This window comes from Vigna unguiculata, chromosome 2 (genome assembly GCF_004118075.2).
Source record: "Vigna unguiculata cultivar IT97K-499-35 chromosome 2, ASM411807v1, whole genome shotgun sequence".
NCBI classification, from domain to species: domain Eukaryota; kingdom Viridiplantae; phylum Streptophyta; class Magnoliopsida; order Fabales; family Fabaceae; genus Vigna; species Vigna unguiculata.
The window spans coordinates 31,530,628-31,551,480 of NC_040280.1; the positions used below are offsets into that span (position 1 = coordinate 31,530,628).

At 31.6% G+C, this 20,853-nt stretch overlaps 2 protein-coding genes across 5 annotated transcripts; both read right to left on the reverse strand.

Annotated features, from left to right (window-relative positions):
- Positions 1 to 4,597: 4,597 nt before the first annotated feature.
- LOC114174275 lies at positions 4,598 to 11,147 on the reverse strand. Of its 4 annotated transcripts, XR_003602673.1 has the most exons (10): positions 10,940 to 11,147; positions 10,096 to 10,253; positions 9,759 to 9,846; positions 8,944 to 9,178; positions 8,194 to 8,247; positions 6,074 to 6,261; positions 5,820 to 5,917; positions 5,546 to 5,671; positions 5,320 to 5,412; positions 4,946 to 4,961 (listed from the first exon to the last, which is right to left on the reverse strand). XR_003602673.1 is itself a non-coding variant. In XM_028059088.1 (9 exons), the coding sequence occupies exons 1-9, from the start codon at positions 11,003 to 11,005 to the stop codon at positions 4,836 to 4,838; spliced, it is 1,041 nt and encodes a 346-aa protein (XP_027914889.1). In that variant the 5' UTR covers positions 11,006 to 11,147; the 3' UTR covers positions 4,598 to 4,835. The 4 variants fall into 4 exon arrangements, 3 of the variants coding, with proteins under 3 accessions (XP_027914889.1, XP_027914888.1, XP_027914890.1); XM_028059088.1 differs by lacking the exon at positions 6,074 to 6,261 and having other exon boundaries at positions 4,598 to 4,962; positions 5,324 to 5,412; XM_028059087.1 differs by lacking the exon at positions 6,074 to 6,261 and having other exon boundaries at positions 4,598 to 4,961.
- A 4,241-nt stretch (positions 11,148 to 15,388) lies between these two features.
- LOC114174637 (dehydration-responsive element-binding protein 1E-like) lies at positions 15,389 to 16,033 on the reverse strand. Its single transcript, XM_028059465.1, has one exon. The coding sequence runs from the start codon at positions 16,031 to 16,033 to the stop codon at positions 15,389 to 15,391; it is 645 nt and encodes a 214-aa protein (XP_027915266.1).
- Between the last annotated feature and the right edge of the window lie 4,820 nt (positions 16,034 to 20,853).

The following is a 20,853-nucleotide window of genomic DNA, read 5'->3' on the forward strand; positions in this document are numbered from 1 at the left end:
AAAATAACTATGTTTGGATCAAAGGAAAAACAGTAAAAAAAATTGTGAAAATTAATAAATTAAATTATTATTAAAAGAAAAGTTTGTAAATTATTTTAATAAACTCATCACAAAATTAGAAAACAACTTTGTGGATTTGAAACACATAACAAAGCCAGGTGGATTGAGAATGTATTATAATAATAATAATAATAATAATAATAATAATTGATTTAAGTTGGTAATTACGTGGCATAATCCGTGTCTACAGAGATAATCATGTGATGAGGGTCTGAGTGAGTGGAAAGGACAGAAAGTGTAATGAATGATTAAAACTAATTTGTGGTGAAGAAAAAAGATCCTAATAGCAGAGACAACAGAGAATCCGATCTCAGCAAAATCTCTTCATCATTTCAACACTGTCCTTCTTCTTCTTCTTCTTCACGGAACCTTATCTTTCTTCTTCGTCTCTACCATCATCTTTATAATATTTAGTGTTTTTTAATCTGAAAAAAAAAAGATGACAACTCCAACACAGAGGATTCACCATTCATCATTGGAATCTAATTTCTGAGATAGCATTGCTTAATAATTATAGCTGTTGACCATTTTAAAGCTGCATGCACTGCACTGCAATGCACCTATTACACTACTAACTACAAATATGACTACTCATGCTTATCACTATATTACTTTTCATATCTCTAACAATATATTATGTATAAAAATTTATTCTACATCGATAACATTTTTCATTGTCCAACTAATAAAAAAAAACCAAAATATAGAATGCACTACTAATCATATGAGTATAAGATAATAAATTACTTATTTAAAAACCCTTTTTTTTATTGAGAACCTTAAAAAAGTGATAAATCTATGTTTCGATAATCTTATTAGTTTAACACTTTAATAAATCACCATATTTAAAAAGTAGACATATAAATAAATATACAGTTTTAATGATATTATTAACCAAAAACATGAAAGTTTATTTTCTCAAAAAATAGAATTTCAGGCATAATCCACATTATTTCAATAAAATTATTGTTGAACTTGTCAAGATTTGCCACTAAATTTGTTGTTCTTGTATCATTAATTTGGTATTTGTCAAGTAAACTATTTTCTCCTAAAGTGGACCTAAGCAACCTTATAACGTATTACCAATTTTATGGTTTTGATGAATGGGAAAACACTTTGCAGGTCACACACCCATCTTTGACTGCCAACATTATTTTCCTCGGAAGATGAAAATGTTGTGTTTTAGTTTTCGGTAAACTATCTCAATCCCCACCAAATACTTGTCTTTCCCATGATCCTTTCAACCCCCACAAATACCAATAAAATCATTTTTAATGAACTTGAAGCTATTTGAGTTTTTTTTTACGCCGTTTATGTTATGTTTTTTAAAAATATTAGTAGACATTGATATTTTTAAATATTTAAAAATAAATAAATTTACCCTATTGTATTTTTAAAGTTTAATGAAAGATAAGAAAAAAAAGTTTACGTTTATTTTCGATAGTTGGTTGGTAGACACAGAAAAATAAATACTTTTTGCATTGGTTTGGTAAGATTTATAAGAATTTGTGAGAGAAGATTTATAGGATGAGCAGCAGGAATAGATTCTCTCATTTGATAAGACAGAAAATAATTTACTATTCATCATCCCTATGTGAAAATACTTTTATATTTTTTTAGTGAAATCTGTATGAGAATGATTGATTGTTTTTCTTCGTCGACTTAATAATAACTTCTGTTTATAATTTTAATTTAATTTGATTTCATGAATTATCTTTTATTTTACTTTAATTTTGAAGATTTTTTAAAGTAATATATCATAGAATATTTTAAATATCAAGATTAAATCGAGTTTTTTAATATTACTTTTATTTCTTTCTTTTATATATATATATATATATATATATATATATATATATATATATATATATATATTTATTGGTCATAAATGTTAGAAAAATTGAATGTATCACTGTATTTTTTAATATTTAATATAACACAATAAGTAAAACAATAAACAAATCTGGTCATTCACTCTTGATGCAGACAACCAAATAAATACTTTTTGTGTTCACTTCATAATATTTATAAGAATTTGTAGGAGGAGATTTGCATTATAAGAAGGTAAAGGATTGTCTCATAAATGAGGAGATAGAAAGAACTTATTATATCATATATTACTTTACCAAATGCTCTTGCATTTTCTTTCAACTAAGACCGCATGACATTGGGTTATTGTTTATCTTTGACTGTTTAATAATAACATTTTTTTCTAATTTTAATTTAATTTTATTTCACAATTTCTCTTTTACTTTACTTTAATTTGAACATTTTTTAAAAGTTAATATATTATAAAAAAAATTAAACATCAAGATTAGACATATTTTAGAAATATCACTTTTATTTCTTTATTTTATACATTGGACATTGATTTTGATATTTTTAAGTATATTAAAAAACATTGAATCTACCCCTATGTATTTTTAAAGCTTAAGAGAAGACAATACAAAAATCAAATTAAAAAAATTTGAACTCAGAGTTGTAGGGATTTGTGGGAAGAGATTTACAGGATGAGCAAAGGATGAGCAAGAGAACCAATAAAACCTCAACCTTTCTTTCCTACCGAAAAAATCTTGTCATGCCTGAAATAACTTTTTTTATTGTTTGGAGGTGTAAAACTTGCTACTATTTAAAAATTATTTTTATTGCATTTTAAGAGTAATATATTTTGATTATTCTCTGAAATGAATAAATTAAGAGTAGTTTGAAAGGGTATATTTATTTAGGTGAATAAACGTATAAATTAATGTAATGTAGAGAAGATAAATAGAGTACAGAAAAGTACATAACAACGTATAATGCTCCCTGACTTGAGGTCCTTGGGGTGAGAGCGAAATGACAGGAATCACGTTATGCCAATGCATGGCACTGAAATTTTTGTCGTAAAGCTCTTTGTTTTAAAGTGCACATGGAATGATGTAAGTGTATCTCTCTGTCCTATTTTATAATTTTTTTTTCTCAATATTAGTTATTCTAATTTTTTTATAATAAAAGTGTCTCAATTAAAAAATATTAATTTGCATAACATTGGAAAAAATAAATAATATTTAAATATATGATTTTAAATGACAAATATTTTTAAAAAATAAATAATACTAATAATTTTCCTTTTCAGTTGTATGATTTGACATAACATGAATGAATGTAAATGTGTTATTAGTTGTCAAAGTTAATTTAAAACATTCTTTTAATTTAGCATTCAATGGTTCGTCAAAGTTCACGCGAAAAAAAAAAAAACCTTATCACAATGCAATGTAAATTTGCGCTGACCAGGGAGGTGGATAATTATTTTTATGTAATTTTATTTTAAAATGTAATTAATATTTAAGTTTTATATTTCAAAAATAATTTGAATATAGTTCACGCATGAAGCTACACATAACATGAATCAATGTAAATGTGATATTAGTTGTCAAAGTTATTTTTGAATATAAAATAAATTATTTTAATCAAAGATTACGTCAAAGTTCACGCAAAAACCATCAAATCTTATCACTATGTATGCAATGTACGCAGAGGTGGATAATTTATGTAATTTATTTTTACATTTAATATTTCAAAAATAATTTGAATATACTTATTGTCTAAGAAGTAAACTTGGTTAGAATATAAATATAAATAATATAAAGTTTATAATTTATAATGCATTTATCATAAATAATTTACCTGAAAAAAAATAGAGAAAATGATTTTTCTAAAATCAATTATACTCATTAGAATACTGATAAAAGAAAGTTATACTCATCAGAGGATTAAAAAAAATCACTTTATCTATAATATAATTAGTTATACCTAGATTATATTGAATATGGTTTTGTAAACAGAGACAAGGAAATTGATTTTAGTGTGTGCATTGTCACATGGGCTGAGTTTACTGAATTGGTATTATTAGGTATAACACTGTCCATATAAATAATCATAGTGATAAAAAAATACATAAGCTAAAAAACATTTCAACAACCATTTATTATAAGTGCACCAACGTTCAATTTATTTTCAACAGCAGGTGATTTTATATAATATTGTAAATATTATTAGTATGTGGCATCTCATTAACTAACTTATGTCAAACATGAAGATGAATACAAATTTTGATTGAAAAAAGAAAATTATGTCCAATGGTACTTGTGTTGGGTATTACTGTATTACAGTTTTGATAAACATCATAAAAAAAAGGGGCGTCTTCCTTCAAAAACAAGTTATTGAATAGCAGTGAGAATGTCATACTACATAGCTTAAAAAGTAACATGATTTTGTTAAAAAAAGGAACATGATTTTGTAATGTTAACGACCAAAATACAAATGTTGGGCTTTTTTGGGTATCCACTCCATACACCTTTTACTATTGCTTCAATTGCTAACAATGTAGAGAAAAAAAAGTGGGGTAAGTACTATATTCAACAAATCAAGATGTTTAGCTAAAATAATTTCAATTATAACTTTATATAAGAAAATGTCATTTATCTAATATGAAACAAACACACGATAATTCTTTGAAAAAAATAGAACGTCAAGGTATAATGTGCGCAGCATCATCTTTAACGAAGAAGATTGATTGCATTGATCTAAGGTAGTTTATCCGACAAAAGGCAACTACAGTGTTCTCATATGGTACATAAGCAACAGCCTCCAAACACAAGGCTTGGAATCAGAGAATCTAAGAAATAACACCTTACAAAAATAATTTTTGTGAAAGGAAAATTTGAACATGGATTCAGTATCCTTTACTTCAAATGGCTCAAAGTAGCGCAATAATCATCATGACTTCAATACTCTCAAGATACTGGAGCATATTCTTGGATTGTTGAAGCCAGCTTATTTCGATCATCCTCTGTTTTCATTCGGATTAAGAATGTACGTGCAACTACACTATCGCTATCCCCACTTCCGTCAGCATTACCCTACAAAAGACCCAAGTTTCACATAAAATTTCCATTTAAAAATGCTTAAATAAATAAATGAGAAGATGAAGTCTGAAGAAGCAAAATCAAGAGACCATATTAAAATAACAACCATCACAATGCAACTAGATAGAAAAATACACTAACTTAGGAGGAGGCATATTGAACTGACTTGTAGACCTATATCCACTGTAAGGTAGTCTAAAACATTTCAAGTTTCCTTTCCCTTTCCAAAACTTTCAAGTGTTTTTATCCAACACAGTGGTTTTTCTATTATAAATATTAAAATATTTTTCAGTATCTGCATGCATACCATCTCTACAGGTATTTAGTTCAATTGCAATATTTTAGTGCTTACCGTAGTAGTATGAAATATTGCAACAAGAGAGTTCTTCTGGGGGTTTGTCTTGATTCCTGGATACAATAAGGCATTGAGAAGAATTTTTCCTACCTGCAGGAGGTTAACAAACGGAAATAGTAAGTGAACTTCTCATTTAAATAACTATAACTACAGATTACTTACATCAACTCCCTGAATAATAGTAGTATATATAAGCATTAGAAAAAACGTAACATTAACAAACCTCATTTCGAACAACAATGGTAGGTTTAGATTCCTTGGTAGCCTTGCTGACACCTTCTTGGCATTTAATAGACAGTTGACCCATTCCTTTATCTTTCCATACATCTTTATCTGCTGGATCACTCGACTGAACATACCAAGGGTTACAGTAAACAACATTATTGGAATGAACAGAACAAGATCAAACTGAATCGGAGCAAGGGCAGAAAAATAAAAAAATGCTTTCCCAAAACAACAGTAGATATCACTATAAATTAAAACTAATAAAAGAGTACCTTCACATAAAGCTTGCACTTTACTTCATGTACAACAACTACACCTTTCTCTTCTGTCTTCTTAACCGATGGGCTGCTAGGCTGCTCCAATTCATTCTCTAAGCCACAGCAAGAATATTTTACTCATCATCCCATAACTTCATTCTAAGAGAAGTTATATTTTATAAATGTCATGAATATTACTAAATGTAACTAAGCTGGTGCAAATAAGGGCAAAAAAATTGGCTATTATGGGAAAGTTTGTTTAAGCTTACAATTTCTGATTTAGTGATACTACGTGACGACATGACTGTCACAGAATTCAATGAGAACAGAAGTTGATCTTGAATGAAAATATCGTTGCACAATTTGAGATGAAGGGAATCTTTATTTCCTAAAGGAAACATGTTTCTAAACCTTCTCAGAGAGATGTGTAGGATTGATTGCAAGGCCACCAAAGTACCTATACAACAGAACCATTGTATTTGGAGTGATGAAGATGGTCTGAAGTAAATAAGGGCCAATATCAAAGACATGGAGGAAAGCTCATTTAGTCCAGGCTCAACAAAAAATAGCTTATGCTTCAAGTTTGGTCAGCCAATTCATGCATGAGCCACGACAAATACATTTACAAGCTGTAAATAGAATTCTTTAGTATTTAAAGACAAGTTCACGAAGATCAAATATAGAGATGTATAATGATACAGACTATGTTGGGTCTATTACTGTTAGAAGGTCTACATTAGGATATGTTCTTAGATGTGAAGGCTGAATTTTAAGCTATATGACATAAGTGTGCGTGAATTGGTATGGCTGAAAAATATTTTTAATGGCTTAAAGATAAGCACATTCAGGCTGTGTTTTGTGACAACAAATTAGTTATCAGTATTACTCAAAATCTTATCCAATAGTGTTGTTCATAACCCGAACCGAACCGAAAAAATAATTGATAACTGGCTTTTGAAATTTTTTGGATAATTGGATCTTGTTTGTGATTTGACACTCATATGTGAGAGTTGTGTGTACAAGAGGAGAACTCAGTGTGCCTACTGAGTTCATGCCTATAAATCAGTGGTACAATAGCTCAATATGTTTAACATATGAAAGGGGAGGTGAAAGAGTTGTCTTGTTGGTGTGAACATTACATTATTGGCCTAGGGATAGAAAAGTGCTAAAACAAAACTAAATATTATTGGAAAGAAATAATACAAAGGACTTGTTTTGATGTTAGTGTTTTGAATTTAAAATAATATCGTACATACATATGCAAAACGAGTTTGTTAAGCTTATGAGAGATATAGCTCATGGAGGTTATACAGTATTTATGCCACAATGTATAAAGACAAAATAACCACCTCTTTTCTTTAGTTTTTATTTGTTGTAAAACGCACCCTTCGAACCTTTATATTTATTTTAGTTCGTTAGCTGATAAAAAATTGCTTATATGTGTAAACAAATTATTTAATATTAGGGAATAAAATTATCGATCATGATACATCCTTAGGCTGCCATGTCAAAAAGATAAAGACTGGAAGTACTAATAACAAATTATACAACAGAATCGCACAGTTGATTCACACATAGTTTTTATCAAATGGAACCAAATCAAACCCCGTAGTTTTTATCTTTGATTCAGATGTCCAACATGATAGGACCAAACACCTACACTTCATCAAAGAAAAACTATAATGATGTTATAAATGCTTCCTACATCCATATATTTGTTTATGGAAGAACTTCTCACAACATCATTTTGCAAAATTGCATTCAAGGTGGGAATGATTAATATTCAAGCACTCACGTGAGGGAGAGTATTCAGGTACAAGAAGATACTATTGATATTGTAACGATTGATATTAAGATATCGTAGGGATATGAAGAGTAATTATTTTATTCCTGTAATTATTTGTAGGGTGTTAGAGTTCTATATAAGATATCGTAGGGATATGAAGAGTAATTATTTTATTCCTGTAATTATTTGTAGGGTGTTAGAGTTTATGTAAGGTAACCGCTTGTAGTTGTTTCCCTATATCTCTTTCAAGATACATAAGAATGAAGAAGACAACTGTACGAAGCACCAGCTCAATTTATAGGAATAAATAACACGTCACTTCTTTTCTTCTTTATAAAGAGTTTCTTTCACAATTCAAAAGCATTGCATATTAAGGTAAACATACAATCATACAAAATATATCTATAGCCAGAAATATATTTATCACCACCACCTACCTGCTACCAAGAAAAGGAAACAACCTTCATTTATAAATATATAACCAAGAACACCTCCGACAATAAAAGAAGGGACCAGAAAGGTCAAAACAGAAAAATAAAAATACAAGTATAATTGCTAAAAGAAATAAAGATAAGAAATAAGAGAATAGAATTGAATGCTCACCTTCATCTACGTCATCTGAAGCCTTGGGGTTAGAAGGAGCTGAAATTTGGTTACCTAAAAATGGAAAGATTTTGTGCCTGAGTTTAAAGTGTAACAGTGAAGTGGATAAAATAAGTACAAAGGTTAATAAGCATGAAACCCTGACTTTGTTAACCTTTTTTTTATTTGTCCAAAGGTTTTTTATTTTACAAATCACTAGCAAATTCAATATGATTTTTTTCATTATTTATGTGAGCACCTGTAAAGCTGATAGACAATTGGCTTTGCTTAAAAAATGATAGAGCAAAAAAAGCATTAAATCTTAATAGCGACCACTATCAGATTTCATGATATTTTGAAGGACTAAAACATATTTTTTACACACACACACACACACACACACACACACACATATATATATATAGGACATGTTTAATGAAAGCAATTGTCACTTTTACAATGTGAGAACTATAAAGTTAAATAATAATAGAATGACACATGGATAGTCAAGATTGAAAGTTAGTTAATGATCACATGACCCACGTTGAAAATTATTCAGCTTTTATAGTGAGTAATATTAATGGAGTGGGTGGACGTTTAGTTCAGTTTACTTTTGAAAAATAATCACTTACTTTTTGCTAGCTTTCTAAGAGAGTTTTTGAACAAAAAATCAATTACTTTCAGACTGTTACATTCAAGCACCAAATGCAACCAATGCAAAATTATGAGAAGACAATTTGGGTAAATTCTTAAAAATGAGAATAGACCTACCAAATCCAAAAATGCTTTGACTGCTCGAAAATAATCCAGGACTCCATGAACTAGAAAAATTTGTAGCAGTAGTAGCAGCAGTAAACACAGTTTTTTCTCCAAAAGATTTATTTTCTTTGTTTACTACTTCAGGCAAGAGTTTTTTTCCAGAAAAAGCAGCACCGGCATCAGCAACTGAATTTTCCACCATGGATGCATTTGCTTTAAGCCAGTTGACAACATCACTGAACTTTTCCTGAAATAATACAAGATTACAAGGTCAATTTATTTACACCCAAATTCGGAGGGCTAAAGCAGCAGCATAATTCCAAATAAAAAATGGACATGTAGGTTAATATATCTCGAAGAATTAGAGGAGCAAGAAACAAAGAGAAAGAAGTGCCAAGTAAAGATGCTCCTGTACAGCCATAGCCGCTAATCCACCAGTAAATTCAGAGGCGGATAAGAGGTGAAAGTTTTATATTATAAATAGGAGGTCCAAAACAAGAAAGCATCTTACACTTGTCATTGCTCAAAAAACAAACGTCAACAACTAGTAGAACAAACAGAAATGATGTTTTTATTACCACTAAAGGTTACTTCTCATGTAGAACTCCAGTATTCTCATATAAATGTATGCATGTCTGTTAGAGTGCATGGATCTATTTCAGTGCAACAACATGCACACGGAAGTAATAATACTATTAGAAATGGGATCAGCTTCCTATAAAATGGTACCTTCAACAACACATTAATAGAGAACAGATAGTAAAACCAAGTGAATTTAAATACAAGTGACATGTGATTTGAGTGAACCAAATCGATTAAGGAATTACCATAATGCTTGAAGCATGATTTAAGTAATCTCTCACACCATCTTCCCAAAGCTCGTCAGGATGATTCTTTAGTTGCATTTGAACCCAACTATGAGGAAGATACCGCATAACAAGGAGAGAGGTTATGAAAGAGCCAACTTGACATTCACAATCATGGAAATGAAAATCCTTAAACCTGGACTACTATGTTAACACTATAAAGACAACATGCTTTATAACAACCACCACCAAGTAAGCCAAACCAAAAGTCCAGAACAAGGTATAAATCTCATTGAAAAAAAATTGAAATGTGGGAATCACGCAAAAAATAAACTTTGATATAAAATAAAAGATGAACCTTGCAAACTGGGTATTTAAAGCTCTCACATGCTGCTGTGATGACTCTGCCCGTTTCATATCCAATGATGGTGCAGTCACCGTTGGTCGTGGGTGTTGAGATGGTTCAGCCCTATGAACATCAAAGAGGGATCCTTCCATTATTCTTTTATTCCGGAACTGCATAATTGTGAATGAAGGTAAAATAAGGACAATTATTCTTTCTTATATGAAATCTTCAAAAGTTTTCCATAAATAAGGAGTGTCAAATCTCATTGTCTGACAATGAAATTTCCTGCTTGCATTTAAACCCAACGTTTAGAAATTGAATTGAGAACGTAAATGACAGTCATCACTCATCAAAAGTCACACACTTAAAAACCAATACTCAAAATTTAATTATCATGAGCATAAGGCTTAAACTAGACCAGTAAGGAAAGTGAAAAATATTAAACGGAAACGATCCAGCTCTAATTCCTACCCATCTCCCTCAACCCTGCGACTGATGACCTAATGACTTCAGAGAGGCTGACAGACAAAGATAGTCAGTAATCAGAAGTACGTTTGAAATAACCAGTTTTTCAAACAGCTATCAACCATTCTCCCACTTCCCATAGTTATTCCTTTTGAATCTGTGTTGCCCGCGATTATTGAATTCTAAAATACGAAGACACTCTTGGAATGCTAATCGCAAGTATCTTTATAACCCATTGTGCGGACATACAAAACTAGATAAATTTGCAAAAAAAATTAAATGAATAAATACACTTCTCATAGTAGAAGCTCACACAATTTTCTCTTTTATTCAAGAAAACAGTTAAACAATCACATGAATAAAATTAATTAAAGTGCGGTCACATACTTACCGGTGTTTCGTTAGTATCGACCTGGTTGGGTTCTGACACAGCCAAACGTTTTGAACCTTTCATCATCGATTTGGGGAAATAGGGTTTTTGAGATAATTAACGGATATGCAGAGGCTGGAACTGGAACAGAAAAAATCGACAGTATGAAGGACAGTACACATGGAAAGGCTCCTTTCTCTATAAGGGCACTTTCATAAACTAATAAATAAAATACAGAAAAATCAAACTATTTCTCAATATTAAATCCGTGGGTTGGGTCCGTTGGATTGAATAAGAAACTCACTTTCAACATAGACCATTGGATGGACCTTGATTAGGGTTTTCATTCACATGGAGCAGGTGTTGTCGTAGTGGCATGTCGACACGAGTGAGGGCACATGTGGGCCTTGTTTAAGCCCAATAGACAAACATGAAGTGCCCTTTCCGTCTTCCAATTTCAGTAGAAAAAAAAATTAAATAAAAATTCCACCTATACAAATTTTTAATTTAAACTAGTCTTACACTTACGGATTATTATTTTTAATTTGATTAAGAAAATAAATATTAAATTATTATATTTAAATAAATAATTTATTTACATAATTATATTTAAAGATTATAATAATGTAAAATTATATATAATATTTAAATAATAAATTTAATGATACAAAAATATTAAATAACTAATTATCATATTTTTAAAACAAACTAATTAAAAATAAATATTATTTTTTATAGTAAAATAATGGATTATAAATATACATTTATTAATACCAGTACCAATAATAATAATAATAATAATAATAATAATAATAATAATAATTATTATTATTATTATTATTATTATAATAATGAATTGTACTAATAAAATAATAATAATTACAATAATATCAATGGGAATAATAATAAGATTAATAAATAGTATTTTGATATAAATTTTGTTGTTTTAAATTACAATTTTGACGCTAATTAATTAATGATGTTATAAGATTAAAATTTACTATAAACTTTTAAGTTATATATTATATTAAAGTAAAATGTATGTGTATGAATAGTTGTTAAAATAAAATGTATATATAGTGTGTACAAAATAAATAGAACATGACATTAATATTAGATGTTTTAAAACAGTTATACATGTAGGTACAAATACATGAGTAAAAATAACATATTTTCACTCTCAAATATTTTTTGTTTTTAGAGAAACTAAGAAGTTAGACACAAACTTATTTTTTTGTATTTCTCATATTCTATTCTATTATTGAGATAGAAGGATAACTCTTTTATCTCGCAAATGAAATATTGGATTAACAACAAATATTTTTATCTATGATTTTTTTATATTTATTATTACAATGATTAAATTTAAGAATTAATTATATGTAATAAGTTTGATATATATATATATATATATATATATATATATATATATATATATATATATATATATATATATATTAATTATATTATATATTAGTTTATAATTTTGTTATATTAAAATATTAAAATAAGTAAATAATTATTTATAAACATTTTGCTATATGATACTAATAAAATCATTAGCATTATTCTTACAAATACTAATATTATTATTAATTGAAATAATAATAATAATAATAATACAAATAATATTAATACTACTACTACTAATAATAATAATAATAATAATAATAATCTATAACAATATACAAAGAAATTATCCTTTTTGTGTCCATATTTCAAAATACCAATTTTACCTTTTAAATATAATAATTTATTAAATTTTTAAAAATTGACAATTATTTTTATAAGTTTTTATAAAATCGACTATCTATACTCCTTCCCTTCTTCTTTATTTATTAATGGTTATTTTTTCTATGTTCTGATATATTTTAGTTTAGTTTATATATTAACTTAATAACATTACAATATTATCACCTACTAATATAATATTACGCATATTTAAAAAATACATCCACAATGCAAACTGACCTATGTTTAGGCTAATAATAATAATAATAATAATAAAAACGATACAAATCTTGATGGTAATAATAATAAAAAGTATATTAATAATAAATATAATAATATTATTATTAATTAAAATAATATTAATATTATAAAAATTAATAATAATGTTAAAAATAACTATTATAATAATAATAATAATAATAATAATAATAATAATAATTTTGATATATCGATAACGATCTTAAGAATTGGTTTGGGAATTTAGTATGATAATATTAACTTAAGTAATTTTTTTTGTTGTCTAATTAAATTACAACTGATGTTAATTACAACATACAAAATATCAAGACAAATAATGTGATGTTAATTTCACATAAGAAAAAATATATGAAAAGTAGAGTTTTCATATCGAAAGTAAGAACATAGCTTAAGAAATTAATTTAATTTTAAATAAAATCATTAAGAGAAAGAAAAAGTATAAGGAAAATATTTTTTATTCTTTTTATACGTTATTTAATATAGATATAAATAAAAATCAATGAAAATAAAGAATTTTGACATTGACAAACCCGATTTAAGTTATTGGTATTTTTTTTTTTGCATATTATAGTTTTTATTTTATGTTTTCACATTTTATATCACAAAGTTTTGTTCTCTTAAATTAGTTTATTAAAACAAAAACATCACTCTGCAAGAAATATTAGAAGTGTTGTTCTTCTAACGCTAGTTTAAAAAGAAGTATATGAGTACGAAAGATATGATACAACAAAATTAATGTACTAATCTCGGAGTCTAATTGTTCAAATGTTTATATATAGAAGTTTAGCTGAGAAAAACAATATACTATATGAGTTTAATTTCCAGTGAAAACAAATTTTATCTAGTTTCAAATTTAATGAGATTTGTTTTGAGTGAGAGAAAACATATGTTAAAACAATAAATACAGTAAAATGAAGAAAAAAAATTATATATATATATATATATATATATATATATATATTGGAAATGGCAGTTTTACCCTCAGTTGCAGGTCAACACATGTTTAGCACTCATCTAAACTAAAGACCGTTTGTCAGCTGGGGAGGGAGAAATTATTGTAACCTCGGACAACCACATGTTTTTATGTGTATGCAATATAATATAATAGTTCATAAGGTGTTTAACTGTTAGGTGTGCACGTTTCATTATTATTTTATTCTTAATACTTTGATAATTGTTACTAGTACCTATTAATTACCTTTTAATTATTATGATTGATATGTTAATTGGATTAATTTAATATATTAATGTCAATATATATTTATTATGATTATAAAAATGTGGATTTTAACTATATTTCCAATAATAATAATAACTACATAATATATATATATATATATATATAATTTGTTATATTTACTATAATATGATTAGTTATTGGCTATTGAGTTTTCATAACGTCTTTTATTACGAAAATAAATATTATTGTAGGCATGTTACAAATTTTCTAATATTCTTAAAATTGCTCACACTTTGAAGGATGCATTATTTACAATTTATTGGTTAAATTTTGTTATTATTTAATTTCTAAAATACAAATGCACGAGATGTTTATCTTTTCCAAACATGTATAAAAGTATGTTATTTACTAGAGATGGCTCAATAAAATTACTTGTAATATAAATAATAATATTATGACTTCATTTGCATGATTAAGAAAGGAGTAGGAGTGGTAATATAGACTACTCAAGTTATCTATATATCTAACACTCAGATCAACTATTAATTTTTTTATAATACATTTTTTTCTTCATATTACCGAACATGAAACTTTAATAGTATACTTCAGCAATTATTTGAAATTTTACTAATTACACATTATAACGACGTTGTTACAATTAAATTTATCAAGAGAGAAGTTATTGGCAGACAGATGCCAAAATGTACAAAATTAAGAGATGAAAAACAAATAAAAATAATAATAAAAACCGAAACTAAAACACATAGGTATAAGTGTAAAAAAAAAAAACTATTCAACAATTTTCATTTGAAAAATAAGTAATACTATTATACCGTACGTGCCTTTAGTCAAAAGGTGGCATCGATAACCATGAATGGGGTTCTTTGCCACGTCCATTCTTAATTACAACTAATGTACGGATCAGGAGATGTAGGAGTTAAATCTATCGATAAAACATTAATCATTACTAAAAAATATTAACCACGTGGGAATTAATATAATTTTGTTTTGTTTATAGCTTTATTACTGCAACCTGTATTAAAATCTCCAACACAGACAACTGTAACTACATATGTTCCCTAAACATAAACGAGTGCCAACTAGAACCTTAGTATGCACAAATTCCTTGTTCCTCAAAAATACAGAAAAAATCAGATGCACAGACAAAAAGGTGCTCTTGCTTCCAATCATACCCTAACCACACACTCCAGAGTGAAACAAGACTTGGATTTGACTCCACACCAAAAAGGTACTATCTTTCATTAATGGAGTTGATCGAAGTGTAGTGTAGTAGGTACGCGTCAAATTGAAAAGCTCCACAGTGAAACCTCTGCATCAAATATCTCCACGTCATTCCAATCCCTACCATCTCTCACACAAGGAGGAGGAGACATCAAAGGCTCGTTCGCCATTCGCAGAAGCAAATCATGCAACTCTTCCGACATCTCTTCTTGTTGCAGTCGCGGTGGCTCTTCAATTTCTTCACTCCTCTGCTGTTGGCTCACCTCTTCATCCACAAACGCCGCCGCAGCCTCCACCGCCGCTCGCCGTATCTCCTCCGCGTCTGTGCTGTCAGGCACCGCCAGGCGCCACACGGAGTCGGCGAAATTCAGGCAGGCGGACTTTCCCCTGAGCGCGAGGGCCGCAACGTCGTGCGCCCGCGCCGCCATTTCCGGCGTGGGGTAGGTGCCGAGCCAAATCCGTGAGTTGTTGTTGTTGGGAACCCGCATCTCGCAGACCCACTTGTTGTTGTTCCTCCGTCGCACTCCCCGGTACACGGGGTGTCTGGTCTCCTTGAACACTCTTCTCCCCGCTCGCTTCTTGGGCCGCGACGACGCCAGTATCACTTCCTCGTCTGAATACCCACTACTCTGAACAGTTGTCGGAGAATCTGTTTCGCATGATGCTTCTGGGTCGTGGTCGAGAGGAGATGTGAAAATGTCCATGGGGTTGTTCTGTTCCAGTGTCTGGTTTCTGAGTTTGTGTTTGTGTTGCTTAGTTAGTCCTTGAAGGGAAAATGGGGGGCATGTTGGAACTGTCTAACACTACAGGTCACGCACACACACAATATGCAGAGAAAAACAGGATAAAAATTTTCTTATTAACTGCAACAGCAATACACAAATTATATAAACTGTCAGGATGACAGTTATTACAATCACACACGAAATATTATAGTTATTGCAACTATAAAAGAAACAAACAACTCTTTGATTAATTTCAACACTCCCTCTTAATCAAAGAGTCCAAACACCTTACACCCAAGAACTCTCTCAATCTTTCAAACCTCGTCTGTTTGAAAGATTTTGTGAAAATATCAGCAACCTGTTCTTCAGTACCACAATGCACCAGTTCAATTCTACCTTTGCTGACTTGATCTCTCAAAAAATGAAATTTGGTCTCAATATGTTTACTTCTGCCATGGAAAACTGGATTCTTGGAAAGACATATTGCAGATTTGTTATCTACAAACAACTGCACAGGTCTTGCACACTTCACCTTAAGTTCATCCAGTAAATTTTCCAACCACAAGCACTGACTAGCAGCCTCTGCAGCTGCTATATATTCAGCCTCACAGGATGACAAAGCCACCACGTTTTGCTTCCTAGAGCACCAAGAGATTGGTGCATTTGCATATCTGAACAAATAACCATAGGTGCTCTTTCTCTCAACCTTATCTCCACACCAATCAGAGTCAGAAAAAGCTTCCAGATTAACTAAAGTGCTTTTATCCCCTTTAGGAAACAGTAGACCATATCCCATTGTACCCTTTAAATACCTTAGTATATGTTTAGCTACAGCCATATGTGGCACTCTCGGATTGTGCATGAATCTGCTAACAAGACCAACTCCATAATTGATATCCGGTCTACTGTTGCATAGGAATCGAAGAGATCCCACAATTTGCTTGAATAGAGTTACATCTACTGGTTTTGCACCTCGCTCCTCAGTCAGCTTCAAGCCTGCCATGACTGGTGTGCATGTAGGGTTACAATCCTCCATGCCAAACCTTTTTAGAATCTCACAAGTGTATCTCTTCTGGTGCAAAAATATCCCTTCACGACAGTGTACAAATTCAAGACCGAGAAAATAATTCAGAGTGCCTAGATCTGTCATTTCAAACTGTGATTTCATGTCTCTCTTGAAATTTTCAATGTCTGCCACCAAATTCCCAGTAACAACCAAATCATCTACATAGAGGCAAACCAGTAAAAGATTTTGTAGTTGCGTTACCTTCACATAGACTCCAAATTCCACTGTGCACTTGGTAAAACCTTCCTTGAATAGAAAAGAATCAATTAGTTTGTTCCAAGCTCTAGGGGCTTGCTTAAGACCGTATAATGCTTTCCTTAGCCTGTAAACTTGTGATTCATGACCCTTTATTTCAAATCCAGGTGGCTGCTTGATGTAGACTTCCTCCTCCAAAGGGCCATTAAGAAAGGCTGATTTCACGTCAAGTTGACATACTCTCCAGTTGTTAAGGCTAGCCATAGCAATCACCAAGCGTACAGTCTCCATTCTAGCTACTGGTGCGTACACATCAGTGTAGTCAATACCAGGCCTTTGAAGGAACCCCTTTGCAACAAGTCTAGCCTTGTGTTTGGCTATAGATCCATCTGGCATAAATTTAACTTTAAACACCCATTTAACATCAATAGGATGTTTGTTGAGAGGTAAGTTTGAAAGCTCCCAGGTTTTGTTTCTCTCGATAGCTTCAATTTCTTCAAGCATCGCACTCCTCCATTCTTTGATGTTAATAGCCTGCTTCCAATCCAATGGTTCAGCACCCGCCATAAAAGCAAAATGGGCCATTTCTCCATTATCTGCTATCTCAGAATCATTGTAGACTTCATAATCAGAAAGTCTGGATGAAGGAAATCGTGTTCGATGGGATCTTCTAGTGTCATCAGCTACAATATCACCACTAATAAAATCACCAGCAGTATTAGGTTCTAAAGTCACCACTTTGTCTTCCAGAACACAAGGAATGTGTAGGACTGCATCAGTTTCCCAACTCCAAGCTGCTGCCTCGTCCACAACTACGTCCCTGCTTATCACTACCTGTTGTTTCCTTGGGTCATATAACTTGTAGGCTCCTGTTGGGTGATAGCCAATCAAGATAAGAGACTCACTCTTGTCATCTAATTTCTTCCTCCTTTCATCCGGAATGTGCCTGTAACAGATTGACCCAAAGACCTTCAAGTGTTGGACAGATGGCTTGATTCCAGACCATGCTCCCTCTGGTGTCATAGTTTTCATTTTCTTCGTGGGACACCTGTTCAAGAGATAGGCAGCGGTGCTTACTGCCTCACCCCAGTAGCAGTGTGGGAGTTTTTTTGCTTTTAGCATGCATCTAGTCATGTCTAGTAGGGTCCTATTTCTTCTCTCTGCCAGACCATTATGTTGTGGTGTGTAGGGTGCAGTTATCTCATGTACTATTCCCTTTTCTGTACAAAAGTCACAAAAATCCTTGGAGTTGTATTCACCTCCACCGTCTGTCCTAAGGATCTTTAATTTCTTTTCTGCCTGTCTTTCAACCAGTGAACAAAATTTTACAAAAATTTGGAACACTTCACGTTTTTCTCTTATCACATATAACCAGATCTTCCTTGTGAATTCATCAACAAAGGTGACAAAATATCTGCTACCACTGAACGAAGGTGTATCCAAGGGCCCACATACATCAGAATAAACCACTTCAAGTGGTTGTCGTGATCGGTGTTGAGCAACAGTTTTAAAATTCTTCCTTGGTTGTTTACCTACTAAACATCCCTCACACGGTTTCGTGGGAGAACGTAATGATGGCATACCACACACCATCTGACTGTTGCTTAACTTGTTCAGACTTTTGAAATTAAGGTGGCCAAACCTATAATGCCACAACCAACTCTCCTCCTCAACATTAGTGGCAGCCAAACATTGAATTGCTGTAGCATTGAGGTGCACTTTAAACGTTCTATTTCGGGACAATGGTGCCTTGATCACCAGTCTCTGCTTAGAATCATAAATATCTATATGATTTTGCTGCATGTTCATCACATACCCCTTTTCCAGCAATTGTCCTAAACTAATAAGATTATTCTTCATGTTTGGGACATATAACACGTCACTCATATACGCTGTTTTCCCATCATTCCGAGTAATCACAACCTTGCCAATCCCTTCAGCAATTATAGTGCTGTTGTCTGCAAACCGAACACTATTTTTCACATGTGGATTAAGATCAATTAACCAGTCACGATTCCCAGTCATATGATTGGAGCATCCTGTATCAAGATACCAGGATGTGCAATCTTCATCATTGTCTGTGGTTGCCATTAGCAAGACTGGATCTGAATCAGACCCTTCTTCCTCTTGCACCAAATTTGCCTCTTCAGTCTTCTTCCCTTTCTTGTTATCATTATCTTGCCAACACTCAAAAGAGTAGTGACCCCATTTCTCACAATTGTAGCACTGGATTCTCCTCTTGTCTACAATCTTCTTGTTATCTCTTCCTCTTCCTCTATATTGAGTGCCTCCTCTCCTGTCACTGCTAATGTGAGAGGAACGGGAAGTAGAATCATGATTTCTGTCTCCACTTCTGCCTCCTCTCGATCTCCATCGACCTCTTCGAGTCCAACCACCACGACCTCTGGTATTTTGGCCAATTTTGGCCTGTAACGCCTGTTCGACTACTTTCTCATTATTCTTCCTGTCAACAACTCTGTGTTCGTGTGCTTCCAATGAGTTTTGTAATTCTTCAATCGACATTGCCTCTAGATCCTTGGATTCTTCGATGGCCACAATAATGTGATCAAACCTTGGGGTTAGAGTTCGGAGAACCTTCTCTATGAGTTGAATGTCCGTTACATTGTCATCGCAAACACGCATAGAATTCACAATGGTTTGGATCTTGTTGAAATATTCCGCAATTGAGTCTTGATCAGTCATAGAAAGGAGTTCAAACTGTCTTCGCAACGATTGCAAACGCACCTTCTTAGTTTTCCCTGCGTTGCCATATGCTTGTTTCAACACATCCCAAATCTGCTTTGCTGTGGTGGCCTTGGAGATTTTCTGGAAAATGTTCATGGAAACGCATTGATGTAAGAGAACTCTCGCTTTGCAGTCCAACTTCTTGTTCATTTTGTATGCGTATGTTTGATCGTCCGTTGCATTTTTAGGGAGTTCTTGAAAGCCCTCTTTTACAATCTCCTCAACTTCTTGAAAGCCAAAAATCGCTTCCATTTTCACACACCAATCTTCATATCCCTGCCCATCAAACACAGGCAAGTTCCCTGGTATGATACTTGCAGTGGTCATGGCTGCACACTCTAACAATTATGCGCCCTTCTCTTCTTTCACAACAAGGTTCGTAATAACCGTGCTCTGATACCACTATGTTGGAACTGTCTAACACTACAGGTCACGCACACACACAATATGCAGAGAAAAACAGGATAAAAATTTTCTTATTAACTGCAACAGCAATACACAAATTATATAAACTGTCAGGATGACAGTTATTACAATCACACACGAAATATTATAGTTATTGCAACTATAAAAGAAACAAACAACTCTTTGATTAATTTCAACAGGGCATACATACACATATATATAGCTTTTCGGTATGCATAAAAAAAAAAAAAAAGGAGAATGAGGCGCTTGAACCACGCACGAGGCTACGACGCGCACACGCTCATGCACACCACACGACAAGGGTGGGTCCACCCACGTCATTCATTTGTAAAAAACTGTAATACTGTCATTTAAATATATAAGCTGC

Coding starts and splice junctions, on each gene's coding strand:
- LOC114174275 (XM_028059087.1), bottom strand. CDS start 11,005: ATGATGAAAGGTTCAAAACGTTTGGCTGTGTCAGAACCCAACCAGGTC. Junction 8,248..8,943: donor TCAAAGCATTTTTGGATTTG/GTAGGTCTATTC, acceptor TTCCATTTTTAG/GTAACCAAATTTCAGCTCCT. Junction 5,413..5,545: donor CCATTGTTGTTCGAAATGAG/GTTTGTTAATGT, acceptor AACCTCCTGCAG/GTAGGAAAAATTCTTCTCAA.
- LOC114174637 (XM_028059465.1), bottom strand. CDS start 16,033: ATGGACATTTTCACATCTCCTCTCGACCACGACCCAGAAGCATCATGC.